The sequence below is a fragment of the Capricornis sumatraensis genome, chromosome 1 (assembly GCF_032405125.1).
Source record: "Capricornis sumatraensis isolate serow.1 chromosome 1, serow.2, whole genome shotgun sequence".
NCBI classification, from domain to species: Eukaryota; Metazoa; Chordata; class Mammalia; order Artiodactyla; family Bovidae; genus Capricornis; species Capricornis sumatraensis.
The window spans coordinates 105,512,475-105,539,391 of record NC_091069.1 but is presented as its reverse complement, the minus strand read 5'-3'; the positions used below and the strand labels follow the sequence as shown (position 1 = coordinate 105,539,391).

The 26,917-nt window shown below is 48.1% G+C and overlaps 1 protein-coding gene across 1 annotated transcript in view; it reads right to left on the bottom strand.

The window, feature by feature from the left end:
- Positions 1-15,865, bottom strand: part of LOC138075597 (putative speedy protein E7) — a 132,973-nt gene extending 117,108 nt beyond the window's left edge. Inside the window, exon 1 of the mRNA XM_068967464.1 lies at positions 15,775-15,865. Coding sequence (XP_068823565.1) covers positions 15,775-15,865 — 91 coding nt within the window. The remainder of the gene's footprint in view (positions 1-15,774) is intronic.
- Between the last annotated feature and the right edge of the window lie 11,052 nt (positions 15,866-26,917).

The window sequence follows — 26,917 nt, the reverse complement described above, 5'->3', positions numbered from 1 at the left end:
CCCAATTTTGCATGAAATGTTCCCTTGGTATCTCTAATTTTCTTGAAGAGATCTCTAGTCTTTCCCATTCTATTGTTTTCTTCTATTTCTTTGCATTGATTGCTGAGGAAGCCTTTCTTATCTTTCCTTGCTATTCTTTGGAACTCTGCATTCAGATGGGAATATCTTTCCTTTTCTCCTTTGCTTTTCTCTTCTCTTCTTTTCACAGCTATTTGTAAGTCCTCCTCAGACTGCCATTTTGCTTTTTTGCTTTTCTTTTTCTTGGGGATGGTCTTGATTCCTATCTCCCGTACAATGTCATGAACCTCCGTCCATAGTTCATCAGGCACTCTATCAGATCTAGTCCCTTAAATCTATTTCTTACTTCCACTGAATAATCATAAGGGATTTGGTTTAGGTCATAACTGAATAGTGTAGTTTTCCCAACTTTCCGCAATTTATGTCTGGATTTGGCAATAAGGAGTCCATGATCTGAGCCACAGTCAGCTCCTGGTCTTGTTTTTGCTGACTGTATAGAGCTTCTCCATCTTTGGCTGCAAAGAATATAATCAGTCTGATTTCAGTGTTGGCCATCTGGTGATGTCCACATGTAGAGTCTTCTATAGTCTTGGGTAAAGGTTACTAGGGAATCAGGGCATGTGATTATTTCAAAGACTTATCTTGAATCCAGACATGTGAGTTTTGAAGTATTTGGCAGCCTGTTACTTTTGTTCAGTGAAGTCACGTGCATCCATTTACCAGTGAGGCCTAGTTCCAGGGCCTGCAGTATGGGCGCCCAGGTTCCCTTTCAGTGGTTGGAGGTCCCTTGCAGAAGTTCCATCATTCAAATCTGGGTCTAGGATAGGAGTGTTCTGCATTTTGGAAATGGCATTACCCAGTACTGAATTAATGCTAACTATAACTGGATTTAATTTCCAACAAAACTCAACTGAAACCCCCTCTTTTGCTTTCATACTATGTTCTTGGAGAAAAGCTATAATTAAGTTACTCAGGGCATTGTCAGATTTTATTTTGGGTTGAAATGTCTCATGTTTGATTTTGGCGCAGAAATAATTTCCTTTGGAGAGGGTTGTACAAGATCCTTTCAGCTCTTTTTCTTGTAATAGAAAAGTAGGAAAAGAAAGTATCTTCATTTTTGTCTATTTCACCCAACAAGGACTCTGAGTCCATGTCATGAACTTAAAACTGTCAGGTGTTGTGTGAGATGGCGACTGTTTATAAAATATATGTCAAAGTGCTTCATTTTCTAGAAGGCACTTTTCTAGCAGCCTTGATGATCTGGAACACAGCCAATAACAAACATGTAATAAAAACAGCCATAGAACTGCCAAAATATTATCAAAACTCCAAGCTCCCCAACAGCTCCCCAACTCTGGCTCATAACCCACACGTCTGTCAGGTGTCTCTGCAGAGTGAATTTTACTCTTCATTTAGATTCCAGTAAACACAATCTTGGCTCAATGATTTGCTTAACCCTCAGAGAGTTAGAAGTAAGGATTGAACAGAGTCTGAACATAGGTACCCTGAAGTCAGAGAGACAGCTGGCAGGCTGGCAGTAAGGCAGGGGAGAGGGGAGCTACAGAAACAGGTGGAAGCAGTTGGAAGGCAGCTCCAGTTACTGAGCTGGACTGTGGGCAGGAGACAGGGCACAGCAAAGGAGGGAGCGCACCGGGAAAAATTCAGACTTTGACCCACTTCGTGACTTTGCAATACATTGAGAAAACTTTCCATCCCCTCTGATTAAAATGAAAGCAACTCTGAAACTTTGGATTAATGGAAGATTCACCCTTGTGGCTCCCCTGGTGGTTTAGATGGTAAAGTATCTGCCTACAATGCAGCAGACCTGAGTTTGATCCCTGAGTTAGGAAGATCTGGAGAAAGGAATGGCTACCCACTCCAATATTCTTGCCTGGAGAATTCCATGGACAGAGGAGCCTGGCAGGCTACAGTCCACAGGTCACACGATTGAGCGACTAACATTTCACTCTTGTGAAATTTTACCCTGGAAAAGCAATAGTCTTGTAGAAGAGGCACCCCATGCTCATGGTCCAGGCACTCAGGGAAGTCCATGAGGGTTTGCTTCCGTCTGGGTAACTGTGGAAGCTGAGTGCAGAGTCCTGCCTGGAGTGGGCAGCAAATGTACATGCCAGCTTTTTTGGTTCCCAAATGATAGCATATGCTCATTTCCCCCGGTTCCTCCCCACAAAGTTATAACTAAACCCCCTGGAAATTATAGCAAAGACAATTGTAAAAGTACTCAGAGCTGAACAGGAAGAGGAGGATGGGATGGAAGAGGACTTGAGGAGCAGCTAGGTGGTGAGTTCCTGGGGTTTTCTTTTCCTCTCCTGGACTGGATGCGGGGGAGGTCTGCAATCTAGACTTTCCCGTGTGCACAGACAACAAACAGACAGACAGAGGAGTGAGAAAAGCTTGTTGTCCCTGCACAAAGGACCAAGAAAGGAAGTCCAGCAGAGATGGAGGGGGGACCCCCAGCCACAGCTCCACACCCATGGTCCCTGCAGGAGATCTGGTCTGTTTGTAGCAGAAGCAGCAAAACCCCGGCCATCCCAGCCCCAGTTCACAAGCTGACCAAGTAGGTGGTCCTGTACACTCACAGCCGAAGCAATGAAGCCCTGTCTGCCTGTGCTTTACCCAGAAATATAAGGAGACCCAGTGGCTTCTGCCCCTTCCTAGATGGTCACCCAGAGACAGTAAACAACCCAGAGAAGCACCTTCTGCATCTGCAGAAAACGTCAGCATAGGATAAGCAGGAGCCCTGGTAACACCGGAAGAATGAAACTGATAAGGATAGCATTGTCCATGCTCAACAAGGGTTTCCCAGGTGGCGCCAGTGGTAAAAACCCACCTGCCATTGCAGGAGGTGTGAGAGACCTGGGTTCCATCCCTGGGTCGGGAAGACCCCCTGGGGGAGAGTATAGCAACCCATTCCAGTATTTTTGCCTGGAGAATCCCATTGACAGAGGAGCCTGGCGGGCCACAGTCCATGGGGTCGCAGAGAGTCAGACACGTCTGAAGTGACTTAGCACAAAATCTCAAAATAATAAATCATCTTTGGAATGAAAGCCCCCAAAGTAGGACAGAACCTGTGCTCTAAACCTAGATGGAGCAACTACCTACTGAAATAGCTTCTGTGAGCAAATCCTGTAACCTGAATCCTCACTGTAGCTTTCTTCTTAGAAATCCGTGTTGAGAAATGCACTACTCCACCAGGCTTAAGTAGGATTAGCATCTGAACATGTTGCTTAACAAAGCTACTCTTTCTACGCAAGCTGATTTATAACGGGGAAGTCTACTCTTGACATCTCTTAAAGGAACACATCCAGATAATTCAAGGCAAACACATCCTTAGCAGGGTTGGATTAGCAGAGGGAAAAGAAGTCATTTAGGAAAGATGGTGGATCTGCTCTGTGTGAGAAGGAAGGTAGATCCTGGACGATGGAAGAGGGGAAGTGGTCCCAGACCACCATTCTGACTTCCAGCAACATATATGAGCCTTCCCTGTTCTAGAACTCCTTATAAATGGGATCAGTGTGCCCGCTTTTCTGTCTGGCTAGCTTATTTTGTAAACAATTACCTATTTATTTATGTTTCTTTTTGGCTCTGCTGGGTCTTAGCTGCTGCATGGGCTCTTTCTAGTTTTGGGGAGCGGGGACTACTTTCTAGTTGTGCTCAAGCTTCTCACTGGGGTGGCTTCTCTTGTTGCAGAGCGTGGGCTCTGCACCCATGGGCTTCAGGAGTTGCCGCACATGAGCTCAGCAGTGGTGACTCCCAGACTGTAGAGCACAGGGTCAATAGCTGTGGGGCGTGGACTTAGCTGCTCTGTGGCCCGTGGGATCCTTCTGGAACAGGGATCAAACCTGTATCTCCTGCATTGGCAGGTAGATTCTTTCCCACTGAGCCACCGTGGACCCACCCTGTGGTGTGCTGGTAAGTTGTTTCTTTAAAAAAAAAAAGAAAAAGAGGGAAAGGGATAAAAGAAAAAGAATGAAATTGAAAATGAAAGGAAAAAAAGAAAAAGAGATGAAAGTAAGGAAAAAGAAGGAAAGGAAGAAAAAGGTCCTGTTTGTAGTGTCTGCCCATTTCAATGGTGTAAATACTCCCACTTTGGCTGATTTCAAGCCACCAACGATTTAGCAATTCGCTTGCAAAATTTCAGAATATTCCACAATCAGCTTTATGAGCTGGTGTAAGCCAGACCCCTCGGGTTACAGGAGTCACTCACATTGTAGTCCATAGCTGTATATCGTACTTTCTCCTTGTTGTTTAGTATTACTGAGTGAACACACAGGGATCTTTTTATTGTGACCTTTTGGCAAAGATCACTGGTTTTCATATTTCAACAAGAGCGTCTTTGGTGGATTCACTGCTGTCAGATGGGTCTCTTCGTGTTTCTATCATGCTTGCACCTCTCCTGAGCCCTGGGTTCAGTTTCAAGTTTACAGACTGGAAGGACCATACCTGCCCCACAGGCTTGTCAGTGCACTTAGCACTCAAGAGGTTCTCAGGAAATGGTCCCTCTGCCCGGGCCTGGTTTTCATCCCGGGAAGGGTGACTGTAGCTTGGGTGAAACCATGCAGAGGTGTCTGGCTCACCTCCCCTGCACGAGTCTTTGGAGTGTTTTGCTGTGACTCTTAGAGCGCCTGCAGAACTTGTCAACCGTATTCCTACATGGTCCTTTTTATTTTTTTTTATTATAAAATGTATATTGGAGTATGCTGTATTAGCTTCAAGTGTATAACAAAGCGATTCAGCTATCCATATATCTATTTTTTTCAAATTCTTTTCCCATTTAGGTTATTACAGAATATTGAGTTCCCTGTGCTATATAGTAGGTCCTTGTTGGTTATGTATTTTTATATAGTAGGTTGAGTATGTTGGGGCTTCCCAGATGGTGCTAGTGGTAACCTGCCTGCCCATGCAGGAGATGTAAGAGATGCGGGTTCGATCCCTGGGCTAAAGATCCCCTGGAGGAGGGCAAGCAACCCCTCCAGTATTCTCGCCTGAAGAATCCCACGGACAGAGGAGCCTGGTGGGCTACAGACCACAGCATCACAAAGAGTCAGACGTGACTGAAGCAGCTCGCCACACATGCACACACACGTGTGTGCTAATTCCAGGCTCCTACTTCATCATCCCTCCCCAGCCCCTCTCCCGTCTGGTAACCATAAATCTGTTCCCTTAATCTGTGAGTCTGTTTTGCAAGTAAGTTCATTTGCATCATTTTTTCCTATTTCCATGTGGTTTCTTTGAAGAAGAGGAAGATGAGGAAGAAAGGAGGGAAGGAGAGGAAAGGAGGGAGAAGGAAAGAAGAAAGAAGAAAGGGAAAGAAAGAGGGACCAGAAGGAATGAGGGCGAGGAAGCAGCCGCCAGATGCGTCTGTGGGCCTGGAAGAAGCATTTGTGTTGCTTGTAGACCGCTGGCGGTGGCTGCCGTGACGAGCCCGGCAATCTGTTCACACACGGCAGTGATATTTGTTCTATCGAGGAGCCTCCATTCTGCCTTGCAATATATCATCACAACCCAAGCAGCCTCTGGAGAGATGCCATCTCCAGGGGGACATGAAACCCCAGAAAAAATAAAGGAAACCCCAAGAAAGGCTGTCAAAAGAGTGCCACAAACATGGCAGAAGAAGGTCGCAGGGTGACAGTTGGTGAATATGTATATTTTTCAAGGTCAAGGGGAAGTGAAGAGTGTACAGTGGAGGGGAAGATGGAGCTTCTCTTGGCGAAGTGCCCAGGGGTCTGCACGGTGCATGGAGAGCTGCTCACACTGAGTTCGATGCCCATCAGGGCCAAGTCTGCCACCCTGAGCTCCTGGGGAAGGAACCTCTTCTAGGCAGCTGCCACGAGTACGTTTTCTGTCTGCAGCAGGCAAGACAGTAGCCTCCTGACTCCCTCATCACCTGGAAAAACACACTGGTTTCGGCCAAGCAAAGCAAGATGTCCCTCCCTGCCTGGGAGCTCAGCCTGCGTCCCCTGACAGCTGGTCACGGTGGAGGGCCACCTGAACGTGAGAGTGCTCAGTCGCTCAGTCGTGTCCGACTCTCTACAACCCCATGGACTGTAGCCCACCAGGTTCCTCTGTCCATGGGATTTTTCAGGCAAGAACACTGGAGCGGGTTACCATCTCCTAGACGCAAGACGACATCTCCTTCCAAACCCGGAACTGTTGTCTTTGGATGTCCCTCCAGCACCCTAATTCCAGGACTTGGAGCTTCCCAGCAGCTGACTTCCATGATCTCTTGAATCAATTCCTTGCGTCCCAAAGGCACAGACCATGTTCCGATCCCCAGCTGGATCGCTGCCTCTTGTGGTTCATGCCATTGCTGCTTCCCTGGGGATTTGGGGAGGATGATCTAGAAAAGGCGCCAGGGCAGAAGGACAGAAATAGCAATAACTGAATTGAGAGCGTGGCACTGACATGTATACACGATCATGTGTGAAATAGAAAGCTAGTGGAAAGCTGCTGCACAACACAGGGAGCCCAGCGAAGTGCTCTGTGATGACCTAGAGGGGTGGGGTGGGAGATGGGGGGAGGCTCAGGAGGGGGGCGATGTATGTGTATATATAGAAACAGCTGATTCACTTTGTTGTGCAGCAGCAACTAACACAGCATTGTAAAGCAATTATTATACTCCAATTTAAAAAGAAAGGCTAAATGGGGGTACTCTTTCTGCCCCCTTCTGATGCCTATGTCAGAAGCTTTCTCTATCTCCTTTATACTTTAATAAAACTTTATTACACAAAAGCTCTGAGCGATCAAGCCTCGTCTCTGGCCCCGGATTGAATTCTTCTCCTCCGGGGGCCAAGAATCCCAGCGTCGTGATTCAACAACAACCTTTCATCTTGGGGGCTCATCCGGGATCCTTCAGGACAAGGTAAGGATGCTTGGAGCTCTAGTACTTTGTTCTCTTAGCGAACATGTTTTCTGCTGTGCTTTACTAACTCTACGGTGTGGTTATGTGAATGAATGACATGCCCTGCGTGAAGCAAGTAAGGAGCCCTGCTCTGCGGTTCCACGGTGATCTCATATGACTTATGGCAGAAACCTGTCGGGGGTTTATACCGACCTGCCAATGCCAAGAGGCACCCAATGTCTCCTTTGGGAACCGACCAGAAATGGGCAAAGCATGTGGACCAAACTCTCCTTTCTCGTCAAACTTTTCAGTCTCCTTGACCATTTCATAACTCCTTGGGAACTAGAAAAAAAAGGCTAAGTGATGAAAAAGAGAAATATTATCAATGATAATCCTGGAGCAGGCTGGCCCAAAGTTTATTTGATTTTATTCATTTGCTTATTTTGTTTTTGTTTTTTGGAGGCTGGGCCAGAATTTAAATCCTGACTCTGCAGTATGCTGGCTGAGTAAACTGGATTATTGCTAGCTCCCCTGGGTGCAGGTGGCTCAACAGTAAAGAATCTACATGTCAATGCAGGAAACATGCAGGAGACTCGGGTTCATCCCCTGGATAGGGAGGATCCCCTGAAGAAGGGAACGGCCTGGAGGAAGGAATTCTTGCCTGGAGAATTCTGTGGACAGCGGAGCCTGGCAGGCTATAGTCCCTGGGATCACAAAGAGTCTGCCAGGACTGAGAGTGCACGCTTGGTGGCTGGGCCCGGTGTAATTCTTCAAGAGCCCAGCAGGTTCAGGATTTCAACCCACTTTCCATGAACGTCTGTGTGTGGGGTAGATGGTAGGGGTGGTGGAAGGTTTGCCAAGGCCACCTGGCCCGGGTGAGACTGAGCCGGATTTGAACTTGGGCTGGTCTGGCCGTAGAACCGCTGTCTATCCCCTCCTCCACACTCTGAATGCCATAGACGGGGGATGCACGCAGCCCCTGGGTGTTCCTGAAGATTCCATAACTCTTCTTGTGGGTGAGGGCGATGGGGACTCAGGAGTCCTTTCCACCCAAAGGGGCATGCGTACTTCTACTCACTGTCGCATTTTAGCGACATCCTTCTTTCATGGTTAGATGCCAAGATTGCTCCCTGTTTTTTACTACCATAAATAAGGTTGTGTAAACCATTTGGGATCATAAGTCTTTAATACATCCTATTTTCTTATGAGACATACTTGAAGACTGAATTACTAGGTCACAGGGTATGAAAAAATTTCAGGCTTTAAGTATAATACCTGCTGTCAAATTGCTCTCAGAAGGGTGATGGTGGTTTATACTCCCCACACTCAGAGACTTTTTCCTTATTGTGGAGGTCCTTTCTGAGTTAAGGTCAAAGTTGCTGTTTTGACCTTTGGTTAATACTAACAAAATACCCTGTGTGTGTGTGTGTGTGTGTGTGTCAGGGAGAGAGAAGTTTGCAAAATCATTGTCTATTAAAATAGAAAGGCCTTAAAGTCACCTCTTCTGCCTTCCTGATCTGTTGTTTATTCTTCATTTTCTTGCTTATTTGCCTGTGTCGGGCCTTAGTTGTGACATGCAAGTTCCTCGTTGCGTCAGGTGGGATCCTTTGTTGTGGTGCACGGATCCGCTAGTTGCGGCAGGCAGGCTCGGTTGCTCCCGGATATGTGGGATTTTCGTTCCCTGACAGAGGACTGAAGCCCTGTCTCCCACGCTGGAAGGTGGGTTCTTAAACAGTGGGCTGCCGGGGAAGCTCTGCACGCAGGGTTTCTCCAGCTGTGCTGTGCAAGCTCCCCAGTGTGGTGGCTGCTCTTGTTGCAGAGCATGGGATTAGGGTGCTTAGGCTTCAGTGGCTGTGGCTCACCAGCTTAGTTGCTCTTTGTGGGGGATCTTCCTGGACCCGGGGTCAAACCCATGAGCCCTGCATTGGCAGGGGATTCTTAACCGCTGGACCACCAGGGAAGTCCTTTCAGGAGTTGTTATGACAAAAAGCTGCGAGATGACTCCCAGATCCCACCTTTCTCTCTTGCTTTTATCTGTTTTGCGTTCAAATCTTTGACTCTCCTTCCCTCCCACCTCCTCCTTCAACTCTTAGCTTGCAGCTGGGTGGGGTTCCTGTGGGTCGCTGTTCCCCCTGCCCCATGCTCCCCCGTCACCCGGCCAATTTGAGGAGAAGCCCTGTCATAATCCAACAAGCCTGTGTCTGGGAGGCATGAATCTTAGACACAGGAGTCAGGTGCAAGAAACGCACCTGGCTTTTCTTCAGTTGAATTTCTCAGGCTCCCATTGTGCATGGGAAGGCAAACTTCATCCGGGTCTACTGGGGCCCCAGCCTCTCCTGGGGGTGTGCCCGGTGCTTGGGGTTGGGTGGCTGCTTGGCCCTGGAGCAGCATCTCTCCTCTTAGGCTAGGAAGCTGCTCCTCTGCCTGCTCTTGCTTGTCAGGCCCTGCTGGTCTCTGCCATTGCCTCTTGTCCTGGCTTCGTCCCAGCTCTGATTCACGCCTGCCCTTGGGGCCACAGCCTCCCACCGGCCGCTCCCAGCAGCCACACCCTGCACAGCTGGATCAGGCTCATTGATTCTGGATTGTTAAATGGTTATTTGCTCTGTCTGCCTCTTCTGGGTGACTTCAGGGTTTTGGCCACTGGTGGGCTTTGCCTTGGAGTCTGAGTAGCTTTCTGTTCATGGATCCCCCAAACTGTGCAAATTTCATGGCTCAGATCATCCTAAGACTCTTCACCCAGCCCAGGAGACACCTCTACAACTGAGGCCAGAGTGTCACTTTGTGTGGACACACATTCCTTGTGGCCTAATCCCAGGACCTGAGCTTTGCACTCAAAGGTAAAGACAGAGGCACTTCCCTGGTGGTTCAGAAGTTAAGACTTCACCTTCCAGTGCAGATTTGATCCCTGGTTGGGGAGAAGGAAATGGCAACCCACTCCAGTATTCTTGCCTGGAGAATCCCATGAACGGAGGAGCTTGGTGGGCTACAGTCCACGGGTAGCAGAGTCAGACACGACTGAGTGACTTCACTTTCACTTTCACTTTGGGGAGCTCATATCGTACATGCCTTGCAGCCAAAAAACCAAACCATTGAACATAAACAACATTGTAAAAATTCAATAAAGACTTGAAAAGGGAAAGAGGGGTAGAGATTTGTTTCCTCTGCTCTTGGCTAAGTCACCTTTGGGAGAAGCAAGGAACCGGAAATGACACTGTACATATCCCATGAGAGGACCTTGGAGAAAGATGGAGAAGAGTCTGATGAGCATCTTAAGAAAACCTACCGCACCTTCTTAAAGGAGAAGAAGAGATAAAGGAGGTTGAAGAGAGATTGTTTTTCCTCCTTTCATACAACGCAGATTAAATTTTAGACTTAAAAAAAATCGGGGTCCTTCAGATGGCAGACATTTCTAAAACACATTAGTAAAAACAAATTCACTTTTCTTAGGGTATCTTTGAAATGATCAGAAGTTAAGAAACTAGTTACCCTACTTTATTTATTTTTCCCCCTAGTTTTAAAATTGTCTACAAGCACATCAAGGCGTTTTCAGAGCTTTTCAGGTGCATAAACGCCCTATTGCTGAAACCACTGGTATTGTACACTTTCACTTCTCACACATACCAGCTCGATGATAAGAAACTGTCTGAACAGCAGTACACAATCGAGGTTCTCAGAAACGTGCCCAGGACCTGTCACTCCCCAGTGCGCTGTATGCTCGGTCTTCCCTCTGCCGGCATGTCTCCATCCTGAGCCCCAGGTAAGCTCTTGCATCCTTCGTGGCTCCGGCTCCAGGCTGGTCTCCGCAGATTCACCTGGCAGCCCTCTACTCCCTGGAGCAGGAGGTAGGATCCATCACCTGTGGTCCATCCTCCATTAGAGCGGCTCTTTCATTGTATTAAATGTTCTCTCATGGCTCAGAATCTGCATGTGATGGGGGAGACCCAGGTTTGATCCCTGGGTTGGGAAGATCCCCTGGAGAAGGAAATGGCAACCCACTCCAGTGTTCACACCTGGAGAATCCCGTGGGCAGAGGAGCCGGGTCATCTCCTGTTTCTGTGTCCCTAAGACTCAGACATAGTGCCTAGATTTTTAGACCTACAGAATGTGCAAAGTCTCCCCCAACCTTACGTGTCTACCTGTGGTAAAAGGTGTTACCCCAGTGTGCACTGGGGAATCTTCCAGATCCTGGGCATCTGGCTTGCACTGGGCTCATGTCTGTTTGGAGCTGGTTACAGCTGTGAGAACAGAGAGAGGGGATGCAGCCGTCAGTTTCCCTGCGGTGAGTTGTTTCATTCTTGGAGCCTCATCGTATTTATTTCCCTGTGTCTGGAGCTTATCCAGTGCCAGACACATTGTGTTGTGGTTTGAATTGTGTCCCCCACCTAAATTCATATGCTTGAGTCCTAACCTCCTGTACCCTACAATGTGACCTCACTGAAGAGAGTTGCTGATGTAATTAGTTAAGATAAGATCATTCTCGAAGTAAGGTGAGCCCCTAATCCAATGTGTCTGGAATCTTTAGAAAAAGGGGAAGTCTGGACACAGATGTGTGTACAAGGAGAACACTATGTGAAGATAAAGGCAGAGAGCGTGAAGATGCTTCCACAAAACAAAGAATGCCAAAGGTTGCCAGTGAATCACCGGAAGCTAGGGGAGAGGCATGGAAAATAGATTCTCCGTCATGGCCCTCAGAAGAAACCAACCTTGCCAACATCGTGCTCTTGCACTACAACCTCCAGAACTGTAAGAAGATAAATTTCTATTGTTGGGACTCTCCTGGTGGTCCAGTGGTTACGAATCTGCCTGCCAATGCAGGAGAGGTTGGTTTGATCCCTGGGGAAGATCCCACACGCCGAGCAGTGACTGAGCCCATGCGCCACAGCTCCCGAGCCCGTGCTTCAGAGCCCGGGAGCTGCACTAGTGAGCCCTGCACGTAGAGCCTGTGCACCAGCAAAGAAGAGCCCTTCCGTGCTGCAGCCAGAGGATGCTGGCACACAGCAGTGAAGACCCAGTGCTGCCGAAACGAAATCACATTAAAAAAACTTGCTCGTTTTTAAGACCACCAATCTGTGGTACCTTGTTAAGACATCCATAGTAAACTGATGGGGCTTCTCCAGTGGCTCAGAGGGTAAGGAATCTACCTGCAATGCAGGAGACCTGGGTTCGATCCCTGGGTTGGGAAGATCCCCTGAAGAAGGGAATGGCTACCTACTCCAGTATTCATGCCTGGGAAATCCCATGGACAGAGGAGCCTGGAAGGCTACAGTGTTAATTGCCGATTAGAAATGTGGTAGTTTCAGGTATATGACAAAGGAAGTCAGCCATACATATACATGTATCCATTTCCCCCAAACTCCCCTCCCATCCAGGCTACCACATAACATTGAACAGAATGTGCTATACAGTACGTCCTTGCTGGTTATCCATTTTAAGTATAAGAATGTGTACATGTCTGTCCCCAAAGCCCTAACTATCCCTTTCCCCCAACCTTCCCTCCTGGCAACCTAAGTTTATTCTCTAAGTTTGTGAGTCTGTCTCTGTTTTGTAAATAAATTCATTTGTATAATTTCCTTTTAAATGGAGAGTACTTAGACATGTGTGTGTGCACACGTACACACACACACACACACGCACTAAGGGAGGCCCACGTGAAGGTGAAGGGAGAGATCAGGGAGATACATCTACTAGCCCAAGGAACCTCAGTGAATGCCAGCAAACCATTAAGAGCTGGAGGGAGCTCTGGATGGAGCCATGGGTCCCAGTCCTGAGAAGGTGCCAGCCCTGCTGACACCTGGATCTGGAGCTTCCAGCCTGCGGAGCCAGCAGACACTGCGTTTCTGTTGTGTAACCACCCCAGCTGGTGGAACTCTGTTATGACACCCTTCATCAACTAACAGAAGAGTCATCTGAAAGCGTCACACCCAGAACAGTGCATTGTTGGGAAGAGGGAAATCCACTTTGCCTTTTCACGAATATGGTGGTGGCTTACTCGCTAAGTTGTGTCTGACTCTTGCGACCCCATGGACTGTGGTTGTGGGGCACCAGCTTAGTTGCTCGTGCCTGCCAGTCTCCTCTGTCCATGGGATTTCTCAGGTACGAATACTGGATTGCCATTTCCTTCTCCAGGGGATCTTCCTGACTCAAGGACTGAACCCAGGTCTCCGGCCCTGCAAGGTCTCTTGCGCTGCAGGCAGAGTCTTTATGCACCGAGCCACCAGGGAAGCCCTTTCAAGAATATGAGCATCTCACATCTTAAGACACAGTTCTGGGGACTTCCCTGGCGGTCTCGTGGTTAAGAATCCGCCTGCTAATGCAGGGGTCTCAAGTTCAATCCCTGATCCAGGAAGATCCCACATGCCAGGAAACAGCTAAGCCCATGCACCACAACTGCTATGCCTGAGTGCTCCAGAGCTGGCGCTCCACAACAAGGGAAGCCCCTGCAGTGAGCAGCCCGCACACACTGCAACTCAAGAGTAGCCCCTGCTCACTGCAGCTGGAGAAAGCCCACACAGCAACCGAGACCCGACAAGCAGACAAAAGCAAAGAAACAGATAATTAACTAAAAAATAGACAGTTCTGGGCTGTCTGAGGATACCTGCAAGCTCCCATTTCATGCACGAAATACTTGAAGTCACATGGTAAAGTATATGTGTTTTTCTTTTATGTTTTTTTTTTCCCATCTCTTTTTGTTTCCTTGCTTTTTCTTTTTTCCTGGCAAATAGATGGCCAGGAACATGTGATTAATGTTGAGCAGGCTGTGCTTTGCCTGAACTCCTGGTGCCCACTTGCTGGGACCCTTGGCTCTAACAGGTAGGGAGCTGTGAGCAGATGGGACTCGCAAGCTTGCTGTCTCTTTACAGAGTAGAGTGGAGACGTCTTTCTGACACTATGTGCAGCTCGCTCTGCAAGCCCATGTGTCCTTGTAGGCCCCAGTGACAGATGAAGAGGAAGCCCAGAGCCAGAGAAGGCTGCTATGGACTGATGGTGTGCGTTCCTGCAAAACTCACCTGTTGAACCCTCACCACCATGTGGTGGTGTTTGGAAACAGGGCCGTGGGGAGGTAATTAGGCCATGGGGAGGTAATTAGGTCATGAGGGTGGAGCTTCTTATAAGCAGAGGAAGAGCCCACGATGTGAAGACACTGAGAAGGTGGCTGTCGGCCAGCCAGGGAGAGGGCTCTCATCAGACACCAAGCCAGCAGGAACCTTGTTCTTGGGCTTGCAGCCTCTGGAACCGTGAGATGTAACTCTATGCTGTTTAAGCCACTCAATTGGTGCATTTTGTTATAACAGTCCAAGCAGACTGATACAAACGCTTTACTTTTCTGCTCCAAAACAGTGGGACCTCGCAGGACAGAGCAGAGAGAGCTGTGAAGACTGGGCATTCTTTACATTAATTTATTTTTGTTTGGAAGATAATTGCTGTACAATATTGGGTTGGTTTCTGCCGTACATCAACATGAGTCAGTCATAGGTGTGCATATGTCCCCTGCCTCTTGAGCTTCCCTCCCACCTCCCACTCCGTCCCACCCCTCTAGGTTGTCACAGATCGCTGGTTCGAGCTCCCTGAATCGTTTACCAAATTCCCGCTGGGCACCTATTTTACATGTGGTGGTGTATGTGCTTCCATGCTCCTCTGTCAGTTCGTCCCCCACTCCTTCCCCGACTGTGCCCCCAAGTCTGTTCCCGACGTCTGAGTCTCCATTGCTGCCCTGCAGATAAGTTCAGCAGTATTATCTTCCTATATTCCATATATATGCATTCAAATACAATATTTGTTTTTCTCTTTCTGCCTTCGCTCTGTGTAGTAGGCTCTGGGTTTATTCACATCATTAGAACTGTTTCACGCGGATTCTTTTTTTATGGCTAATATTCCGTTGTGTATATGTACCACAACTTACTCATTCTTCTGTGGATGTGCTTCTAGGTTGCTTCCGTGTCCTAGCTATTGTAAATGGTGCTGCAGTGAACACTGGGGTACTATGTGCTTTTTCAATTACGGTTTCCTCAGGGTATACGCCCGGTAGTGGGATTGTTGGGTAGCTTCTTAGTTTTTTAAGGGCTCTCCATACTGTTCTTCATAGTGGCTCATAATGTACATTGATTTTACATTCCTCTTGCTCCTCTTGCACTGTTGATGGGAAAGTGCATTGATAAGGCTGGGTACTGAATCTGGAACAAACCCATTGTACCTAAAAAGAAGGTGTTTTCCAACCTTACTGAATGCATTTAGAAACCCCAATACATGTGAGTTCTCTTTAGCTCACAGAATTAAGCTAGTTTCACTTGTTTGAAGAGACCCAGTCTGCTGCCTGCCTTATTCAAGCACTTTCTGAGCTCTTCTCATGTGCTGAAGAGTCCTGGGATCTCTAAGAGGTACAACCACTGAGATGCTGCCAACAAGGAGCTGGCCATCTCGCGCACAAGCGTGCATTTCAGGGAAAGGGGAACACCAAAGGTATCAGGCCCAGGCACAAGCGAGGGAGCAGTCACTTCTAGAGGTGATTACTCCCTACAGATGTTGCCAGATGTTTCCTCATTGGTAGCTCAGCCCCAGATCTTTAATGAAGGTGGACACCATAGTGACTTGAGAAAAATGAACATGTGTTATTATAATTAACCTTCCAAAGGTTTCCACAAAGTAAATGAGTTTGCACCATTTTTTTTCTAGCTTAGAGCCATAATATTTTATTTTTGCAGACATATTTGATTCCATTTGAAACCTGGCTATTCAGTACCCACTCTTTGGGCTAGATTCCAGGGAGGAGAGCTGTGTGTGGGGCAGGGGGCCCACCCTCGGATGCACAATCTTGTGAGGGAGTGATGCCACACACAGCACAAGTACAGGCAGTGTGGGTTGAGCACCCACCATGGGTTACAGAGGACAGAGCTGGAGACCAGCTGCCCAGCGTGCCACAGCGCCGCCTTGCGCCTGCACATCGGCGGTGGTCTGGAGCAGGAGGACGGTCTCATTCAGCCGCCTCTGCATCTTGACAGGCGTGGAGACTTTAGAAAGGCTTGGGAGGCATGCTGGCTGTGAGGCTGCTGTAAATGAAGTCTGAAGGCAGCTGTACATTTGGGTTTGCTGGGCTCTCTGGAACAAAAAAAATCTCATGGAGTATAACATTGGAGATATACACAGATGATTTCTGCCTTGGAGACAGACAGCTGTCAACTTTGTTCTGTGGGTCCAGGCAGTGACTTCCTACAAGGTGTCTGAGCCTATAGGTGACATCACAAAACCAAGCTTAAGGGGAGGAGAAAGCATGGATGGAGAGCAAGGTGAAATGCACCAAGCGGGGCTGAGGACTGGGGCTGGCTGGTTATGCAGCCTGAGCCTCTGCATTCTTGAGCCAATCGGATATGGGTCACATTGGAACACACCAAGTTTGATGCCTGCAAATGCTTGTCCTTTTTCTATAGACTGGTGTTTTTAAAACCAATCTTTTCTTGCTTTTGTAAAGAACAAAGGTGGAATTCTACGTGCTGGAACAAAGGTGGAATTCTGCAGTGACTTCTTTGTTCGTGTTCCCTTTGTGGTGATGGTTGTTTGGTCGTTAAGCCATGTCCAGCTCTTTGCGACCCCATGGACTGCAGCACCCCAGTCTTCCCTGTCCTTCACTATCTCCTGGAGTTTGCTCAAACTCATGTGCATCAAGTCAGTGATGCCATCCAACCATCTCGTCCTCTGTTGCCCCCTTCTCCTCTGTCCCTCAATCTTTTCAAGCATCCAGGTCTTTTCCAACAAGTCAGCTCTTTACATCAGGTGGCCAAAGTATTGGAGCTTCAGCATTAAAGGACATGTTTATAGAAACCAATTCTTCATTTCACATTTATCAGTAATAACTTTTTCCTTGGCAAGTGGAGATGCAATTGAATGCTGTTTTCTCAAACCTTGGGACACAGCAGAAACGCACACCAGGGAGCCTGGGGATCTGCTTGGCAGAGAGCGCTCCTCTCCTCAGTCCCATACGGAAAAAGATGTAAATTTGGGAAATGCTTGCTCCTTTCTAGGTTTCTGTGGTCCGTGGCTAACAGTCTCCTCAAGGGAACTTCAAATTCTCTTTCCAGTGAGCTGCAAAAGAACTTAAACCATTTATTCGTTCTGGTCCTGAAATCAGAGTTACTCAGAGAACTCCCAAAGAGTCCTAAACCATGGGAAGAAGTCAGCAAAAGGCAAAGTGACATGTTTAAAAGTTGCTGTAAATGCTGGTGACTGGATGGGAGGATAAGTCTGAGCCTTTTATAAGATCGGCTGGGTTGGTAATAAAAGACATGAACTTGAAATATATTTCCTCTTGCCTCTCATGGCTATGAAGATCAATAAATTTTGTAAAATCGAAAGATAAAGGGTGAGATATTTGGGATTTTATGTGAACGGCTCGCCTGGTGACAGTAACCATGTCATGGTCCAGGGAGCAGGAGGTAATTTACAGTGGCTGGCTTCTTGGCATCATCTCTATGTACTTGGAGGGTAATATTTTAAAAATCACCCAGCACACGGTTTCTGATTAGATGCAGAACTCAGGGACTCGGAGTTGTTTTATAGGGAAGAGATGAATGCCCATGGTGTAGTTAGGATCAGGGCATGTTCCTCCCCTCTCAAGAGGGACAGAGATGAAACCTCACCCCTGACAGGGAGTAGTCATTCTGCCTGTGTAAGCTGTCCTGAATCCCAGCTCAGAGCCGGAGCACTCCCGGCTCAGAGCCAGAGTGCTCCGAAATTCAGGACTCTCCCAGGACTCCAGCTGCTTAAAGATGCTGGGGCAGGGGGCCAGGCTGGGGTGGGGACAAAGCCCCTTTCTTGTCTAGACGGAGGATTCTCTGCCTGAAAAAGGATGATGGACAGTGTGCTTCCCCTGGGCCAGTGGGTGTGCTCAGCCCCAAACATTACCCCACCCTGGAGCCTTGCTTTCTGATGCTTGGTTTGAAAAGACCACAGACAGTGATGGAAATTTGCCATCACAGCCAAATTCTGCTTCACATGGAGGCCTGTGTGTCCCATTTGTGCAGGAGACGAGCTCCTGCTGAACAGAAGGGAGGGGCAGCAATCAGACCCAAACACTCTGGCTTTGTTACCCACCTGGCTCTCAGGAGCAGGTATGAGGGGCAGCCCCTCTGTTGTGCAGGGACTGGGTAAGCCTGGGGGCTGTTGCCCTCAGCGCAAGACAGGGAGAAGGGCCTGTAGGCTCCCACAGCCTCACTCAACAAAGACTCATCCAGCGCCTCCTGCGTGCCCGGCCGGGCACCAGGAGTGGGGATGCCAAAGGGAACCATCCCACCCACTCAGGGAGCTCACCCCCTAGAGGAGCCAGCTATCCAATTAACTGCCCAATTTAAACTGGTATCTCATTACAAGGGGGAAAGTAGATCTCGGGAGCTTTGGGAGTTGATAACAACTTTTTTTTTTTTAATCAACTCATAGTATTTAGTAACAGCTTCATCTGCTTAAGGCAGTTATGTGGTTTTTCCTCATGCCAAAACCCTGTCTGTTGGGGCCACAGCAAGCCTCTGGGGCCCAGGGTCTCCCCTGGACCACCATCTACCCTTTCCCGTGCATGGCACAGCCTGGCATAGCCCTGCCCTTTGTGATCACCAGCCTCCAAATGATCTCCAGTGACTCATTTTTATTTATTTCTTCTGTTTTGGCTGTGCTGGGTCTTTGTTACTTGTGCACGAGCTTTCTCTAGTTGCGGGGAGCGGGGGCTACTCTTGGTTGCAGTGCCCGGGTTTCTCCTTGCGGCAGCTTCTCTGGTTGCAGAGCACAGCCTCAGTAGTTGTGCCTGGGCTTAGATGCTCCATGGCACTTGGAATCTTCCTGGACCAGGAATCGAACCTGCGTCCCCTGCATTGGCAGGCAGATTCTAATCCCCTGGACCACTAGGAATGTCCCCTCTAGTGGTTCTCGACTTTTTTACTCCTTCCTAGGGCTGCCTTGTGTAGCCAGCCTTGTGGAACACAGTATGACTGCTGAGGCTAGGTCTAACAGGACATTGCCCCATCCACCAGTTCTCTCAGGGGTGACTTGCTCTGGAGAAGCTGGCCTCCAGCTGAGGACACTTGCGCAGCATCCTGTGGTGAGGGACACCTGCAGAGAACCGAGGCTTGCTGCCCACGGCCAGCTCTCCCCCGGCCGGCATGTGTGGGAACCCTGTTGGAAGGGGATCCTCTGCCCCAGCCAAGCCTTCGCATGACAGTAGGCTCTGCTGAAGTCTGCCTGTAATCTGAAGGGAGACCCTGAGCCAGAAACCTCCAGGTGAGTCAGTCCTGAATTCCTGACCCACCAAAACTGTGTGAGATAGTAAAATGAAAAAAAATTTTAGTTAAAAAAAAAATTGACTGCTTCAGGTCTTAGTTCCGACACACAGACTCGTTTGTTGCAGTGGACAGACTCCCTAGTTGTGGCGCAGGCTCTGGAGCTCAATAGCTCGGTAGTCGCCCCGAGGCATGTGGGATCTTACTTTCCCAACCAGGGATCGAAACCATGCCCCCTGCATTAGAAGGTAGATTTATAACTGCTGGAATGCTAGAAACGTCCCAAGACAGCAAATGTTTGTTGTTATTAAGCCTCAAGTTTTGGAGTAATTTATGTTGCAGAAATGGATGACTAATAGACCCAGGATTCATCAGACTTCTCACCCCTTATGCCCGGTGCCAGGGAGCAAGCAGTCCTAGATTCACCAGTGGGGTGAACTGCCCTGACCTTTGTGTTCTCACAGTGTGACTTGTACCTTGCGTGAGTGCATGCTACGTCACTTCAATCTTGTCTGAGTCTTTGTGACCCTTTGGACAGTAGCCTGCCAGGTTTCTCTGTCCATGGGATTCTCCAGGCAAAAATACTGGAGTGGGTTGCCATACCCTCCTCCGGGGATCTTCCCCACCAAGGGATTGAATTCGTGTCTCTTATGTCTCCTGCATTGGCAGGCAGGTTCTTTACCACTGGTACCACCTGGGAAGCCCGCTTTTATCTTGAGTTCACTGTTATCTCTTAACTCTATTATTGTTTTTTTCCCTTGCCATTCCTCTTTCACTTGAGGATGAGCTCCTTGAGGCCAGCTGTTTGGTCTGGCACACCCTGGGAACACTCACATTCTGGGGCATGTAACAGCACACACTTCTGCAGCCTTTTTCCTTGTGTACTTTATTACACTTTATTTATTTGGCTGTGCTGTGTCTTAGTTGCAGCATGTAGGACCTAGTTCCTGGACCAGGGATCGAACCTGAGTTGCCTGCATTGGCAGAGCAGAGTCTTAGCCACTGGACCACCAGGGAAGTCCCTCAGAGTTTTTCATATGTCAGCACATTTCATCTGCACATAACCCTATGATGAAGGCACCTCAGTTTAACCTCTGAGGAAACTAAGGCACAGAGAGGTTAACCAACATGCCCAGGGTTGCACAGCATGTACGTAGCAGAGTCGGGATTGTGAACCCCAGCTGTTGGGCTCGAAACCCCTGCTCTCCTCGAGCTCTGCCATTCAGTTCGGACAATGTTTCTTGGGAAGAGGATAAAATACATGGCAGAAAAGAGAAGGGCTTAAGGGACTAGGAAAAAAAGATTTGTTAGAAGAAAAGTAGTAAACACAATAAGTCAGGGAATGACAGGAGAGGACAAATGGGCGAGTTTAGACTATAGAAGGAATAAAAAAAACCTCTCCTGCTTGGCAGAATAGTTTTTCCAAGCTCTTGATTAGAAGCTTAATTTCAACTTGGAATTAAATCTATGGAAATGCAGATAAGAGGTGGATCTTGTGGACTGTTAAGTCAGGGGCATCTGAAATAAACTAGCTCGAAAGAAGTCTTTAGTATTTGTTGACCCTGAGGGCCCTTTCCAACTCCTCATATCTGAGTTAAGTGTGGGGAACAGACCAGCAGGCCTGGACATCTCCGTGCCTCTTGGTAATTGATGCTGCAAACTGCCACTTTCTGCTATGTGTCTGGAGCGGGAGACAGAAGCACCACGGAGGAAGTGGGCAGAAGTGAAGGGCTGCAGCGTTAGCAGGGGAATTCCCAAGGAGAGCAGAACCCATCAGAAAAGCAGCCACTGGCGAAACAAGATCCAAGACACCAACCGTGTGCAGAGGCTCAGTGCTTCCTGGGTTTGGTCCAGACTATTAAAACAGAGCACGCATTTGAAATTTTCAGGAAGAAGGCTGTCACCGCAGGCTGTGAAGCGTGCTCTTGGGTTGGAGAGCATCCTCAGGGCAGGATTAGTAAATGGGAAGCCTGTACAGCAAGGGAGTTTGTTTGTCTGCAGACTCCACTGGCTCTGGTGATGTCCAGTACACGGGAAGAGCCGCAGCTGTCGTACTTGCCACCAACCTGTCGCCTACGCATTGAATCACTCACACTAGGGGCTCACTTTCTTTTCTAAATTTAGTTTTCAGCCAGTCAGTTCAGTCGCTCAGTCGTGTCCCACTCTTTGCAATCCCATGGACTATAGCACGCCAGGCCTCCCTATCCTTCGCCAACCCCTGGAGTTTACTCAAACTGATGTGCATTGAGTCGGTGATGCCATCAAGGCATCTTATCCTCTGTTGTCCCCTTCTCCTCCTGCCTTCAATCTTTCCCAGCATCAGTTCAGTTCAGTTCAGTCGCTCAGTCATGTCTGACTCTTTGCGACTCCATGAACCACAGCATGCCAGGCCTCCCTGTCCATCACCAACTCCTGGAGTCCACCCAAAACCATGTCCATCGAGTCGGCGATACCATCCAGCCATCTCATCCTCGGTCATCCCCTTCTCCTCCTGCCCTCAATCTTTCCCAGCAGCAAGGTCTTTTCATTTTTTTTTTTTTTACCTTTCTTTTATTATTTTTTTAAATTTTAAAATCTTTAATTCTTACATGTGTTCCCAAACATGAACCCCCCTCCTACCTCCCTCCCCATAACATCTCTGTGGGTCATCCCCATGCACCAGCCCCAAGCATGCTGTATCCTGCGTCAGACATAGACTGGCGATTCAATTCTTACATGATAGTATACATGATAGAATGCCATTCTCCCAAATCATCCCACCCTCTCCCTCTCCCTCTGAGTCCAAAAGTCCGTTATACACCGCTGTGTCTTTTTTCCTGTCTTGCATACAGGGTCGTCATTGCCATCTTTCTAAATTCCATATATATGTGTTAGTATACTGTATCGGTGTTTTTCTTTCTGGCTTACTTCACTCTGTATAATCGGCTCCAGTTTCATCCATCTCATCAGAACTGATTCAAATGAATTCTTTTTAACGGCTGAGTAATACTCCATTGTGTATATGTACCACAGCTTTCTTATCCATTCCTCTGCTGATGGACATCTAGGTTGTTTCCATGTCCTGGCTATTATAAACAGTGCTGCGATGAACATTGGGGTACGTGTGTCTCTTTCAATTCTGGTTTCCTCGGTGTGTATGCCCAGCAGTGGGATTGCTGGGTCATAAGGTAGTTCTATTTGCAATTTTTTAAGGAATCTCCACACTGTTCTCCATAGTGGCTGTACTAGTTTGCATTCCCACCAACAGTGTAGGAGGGTTCCCTTTTCTCCACACCCTCTCCAGCATTTATTGCTTGCAGATTTTTGGATCGCAGCCATTCTGACTGGTGTGAAGTGGTACCTCATTGTGGTTTTGATTTGCATTTCTCTGATAATGAGTGATGTTGAGCATCTTTTCATGTGTTTGTTAGCCATCCGTATGTCTTCTTTGGAGAAATGTCTATTTAGTTCTTTGGCCCATTTTTTGATTGGGTCATTTATTTTTCTGGAATTGAGCTGCATAAGTTGCTTGTATATTTTTGAGATTAGTTGTTTGTCAGTTGCTTCATTTGCTATTATTTTCTCCCATTCAGAAGGCTGTCTTTTCAAGCAAGGTCTTTTCAAATGAGTCAGCTCTTCACATCAGGTGGCCAAAGTATTAGAGTTTCAGCTTCAACATCAGTCCCTCCAATGAACACCCAGGACTGATCTCCCTTAGGATGGACTGGTTGAATCTCCTTGCAGTCCAAGGGACACTCAAGAGTATTCTCCAACACCACAGTTCAAATGCATCAATTCTTTGATGCTCAGCCTTCTTTATAGCCCAACTCTCATATCCATACATGACCACTGGAAAAACCGTAGTCTTGACTAGACGGACCTTTGTTGACAAAGTCATGTCTCTGCTTTTAATATGCTGTCTAGGTTGGTCATAACTTTCCTTCCAAGGAGCAAGTGTCTGAATTTCATGGCTGCGGTAACCATCTGCAGTGATTTTGGAGCCCAGAAAAATAAAGTCAGCCACTGTTTCCATTGTTTCGCCATCTGTTTGCCATCAAGTGATGGGACCGGATGCCATGATCTTCGTTTTCTGAATGTTGAGCTTTATGCCAGCTTTTTCACTCTCCTCTTTCACTTTCATCAAGAGGCTCTTTAGTTCTTCTTCACTTTCTGCCATAAGGGTGGTGTCATCTGCATATCTGAGGTTATTGATATTTCTCCCGGCAATCTTGATTACAGCTTGTGCTTCCTCCAGCCCAGCATTTCTGATGATGTACTCTGCATATAAGTTAAATAAGCAAGGTGACAATATACAGCCTTGACATACTCCTTTTCCTATTTGGAACCAGTCTGTTGTTCCATGTCCAGTTCTAACTATTGCTTCCTTACCTGCATACAGGTTTCTCAAGAGGCAGGTCAGGTGGTCTGGTATGCCCATCTCTTTCAGAATTTTCCACAGTTTATTGTGATCCACACAGTCAAAGGCTTTGGCATAGTCAATAAAGCAGAAATAATAGACGTTTTTCTGGAACTCTCTTGCTTTTTCGATGATCCAGGGGATGTTGGCAATTTGATCTCTGGTTCCTCTACCTTTTCAAAAACCAGCTTGAACATCTGGAAGTTCACAGTTCATGTATTGCTGAAGCCTGGCTTGGAGAATTTTAAGCATTATTTTACCAGCATCAGGGTCTTTTCAAATGAGTCGGTTCTTCGCATCAGGTGGCCAAAGTATTGGAGTTTCAGCTTCAGCATCAGTCCTTCCAATGAATATTCAGGACTGATTTCCTTTAGGATGGACTGGGTGGATCTCCTTGCAGTCCAAGTTTTCAGCTGATGTATGATTGCTTTACAATGTTGTGCTAGTTTTTGCTGTACAGCAAAGTGAATCAGCTATTTGTATACATATGTGCCCTCCCTCTTCCACCTGCCTCCCGCCCCACCCCACCCCTCTCGGTCCTCACGGAGCACTGAGCTGAGCCCCCGGTGCTGTGTGTCAGCTTCCCCTAGCTGTCCATTTTCTACACAGTCGTGTATATACGTCAGTGCTGGGCTCTGACTTCGTCCCAGCCTCTTCTCTCCCCACCGTGCCCACACATCTGTTCTCTGCATCTGTGTCTCCACTCCTGCCCTGCGAATAGGTCCGTCCGTCCCATCTTTCTAGATTCTGGGTGTGTATGTGTTAGCCACTCAGTTGTGTGCGACTCTCTGACTCTGTGACCCCATGGACTGTAGCCCTCCAGGCTCTTTTGTCCAAGGGATTCTCCAGGCAAGAGTACTGGACTGGGTTGCCATTTATCTGTGTTAATATCTGGTATTTTTCTCTTTCTGACTTACTTCACTCTGTATGACAGACTCTAGGTTCATCCACGTCACTACGAATAACCCAATTTTGTTCCTTTTTATGGCTGAATAATATTCCACTGTATATACGTACCACATCTTCTTTATTCATTCATGTGTCAGTAGACATCTAGGTCGCTAACACCTCACTTTCTAAGCCATTAGAAGCAGCAGGGTTGGCCTGGACCACATCAGTGGTGGAGTAGGGGAAGGGTGACCATTCATCTTACCAGCAGCCAGCAGTGGGCAGAGGGAAGAGGGCCTGTTTCCAGGCTGAGAGGGGAGCAGCATGCTGAAGGGATGCCCCGAGCAGGGGCTGCCTGCCTGCCTCTGCGGTGGCTCTGGCAGCCAACCCAAGCCTTGAGCCGCCTCCAGGGAGCGATGCCCTCATCTCTCACGTCACAACCCTCTTCAGCAGTGTGTCATCACCAGCATCCTCTCAGATCTTTTTGACTTTACGGGTCATTTACACTGCGAGGGTACAAGATACTTAGGGACAGGAAATGCCAGCTGCAACAGGAAGGCCTCACTGTTGTCGCCTTTGAACAGCGTGTTCTGCCCTGGGTCACGGGCGATGCCTCTGGCCTTTCCTGTGCCTTCCTTCAGGAGGCTTCCCATGACTCACCCTCCAGGGGAGGGCCTGTGGGGGCTCGTGGGTCAGCGCCAGACAGAGCTGCTTTCCCCAACGAACACGTTCTTGTGTTCAAGGGACAGTCTCCTTCCTCTGTGTACTATTATTTTTGGCTACACCGAGGCTTGTGGGATCTTAATTCTCCAACCGGGGGATTGAACCCAGACCCTCATCCGTGAAAGTTTGAAGTCCTAACCACTGGTATGGCTCAGTTGCTCAGCTGTGTCTGACTCTTTGTGACCCCATGGATTGTAGCCCAGCAGGCTCCTCTGTCGGTGGGATTTCCCCAGCAAGAGTACTGGAATGGGACTGCCAAGGAATCCCCTGTGGGCTACATCCTTTATGATGGTTGCAGGGGCACCAGAGCCAGAGTGTGGCCTGGGCCCCCTGCCCCCGCAGGTGTCCATGGTGTGAGGGTGTCATTTAAGTTACTGCAGAGCAGGTATGGGATGAGTGAGGGATTTGGAGGGCCTGGCTGAGCCAACATCCAGAGGCTCCGAGACAGGAAGTGAGGGAAGAAGAGGCTGGGAAGGAGGAGGGACAGTGGGAGAAAGGATGTGTGTGCAGAGGAAAGGAGAGTGGGAGCAGGTTGAAAGCCCAGCACTCAGGAAGGTAAAGGATGACAGTCCTGCGTCAGACCTCACGACCTTGGGAAGGAAGCTGCTCTTGTCCCTGATACACGTCTGAATCACTGGGACGAGCATACACAGAGGGGTTCAGAAGGCAGGGTTTGAGGGTGCGGCCACACTGTGTGGGCGGGCTCATAGCGAGAGATGCTGCTGTCCCCCGCTGCTGAGCGCTGCGGCTGCTGGAGCCCCTGCAGCTGTTGCTGGTTTTAAAGGATTTAGTTGGCTGTTGCTGCACTCGGGGTCTTTAGTTGTGGCAGGTGGGATCTAGTTCCCTGACCAGGGATTGAACGCAGGCCGCCTGCATTGGGAGTGTGGAGTCTTAGCTACTGGCCCACTAGGGAAGTCCTGGAACCCGTTTAGTTTTTATGGGCTTCTCAAAGCCTTCATTTCCCGTCCTTGGCATCTTATGAAAAAGGCCTAACACCACCAGATCAAGGAGGCGAAGGGGTGGCCATAAGAAAGCAAAGAATCAGTCTAAAATTTGTAAAGATGGGTCAGTGCTACAAAACAAAAAATCTTGTGTTAATATTTTTTTGAGCCAGTTTTTGAGGGCTCTGATTTCCTTCATAGAGTAATAACAAACATTTCCTTCATTAATGATATAATGTATTTCCTTTGTGTAGACGTCACTAAATTTGCAATTAAATACATTCAAATTCCAACTTAAATTTCAGTAACTGACATTAGAAGGAAAAAGAGGATGACCTCGTGGAGCTACTGTTCTGGGACCATCTACCCTCTGTCTTCCATGTGAGAGAAAAATCCTCCTCCCCTTAGGTTGCCATTATTTTGTGATTCTGTTAGGGGAAGCACACTGGCTGGAACTGCCCACCCTGGCCAGGCACCATAGTAACCATTTGCCTGAGTTGTTTTACGACAGGAGGACCTGGTAAGAAACACAGAACTAATAAGCCACCACCAACCGGAAGAGTTGGGGAAAGGTCAGGGAGACACCACATGTCAGACCGCCTCCCAGAATCCTCTCTGGCATCCATCTTGGCTGAACAAGGTGTGCACCACCAGGAAGGACTCGGAGTCAGATGATGGGCTAAAAACCTGGAAACTAATCCCATCACCATAAAACCCGAGACTGTGAGCCACGCGGCAGAGCAGTTCTCCCGGGTTCCCTTACCCTACTGCTCTCCACCCGGTGCCCTTTCCCAATAAAATCTCTTGCTTTGTCAGCACAAGTATCTCCTTGGACAAT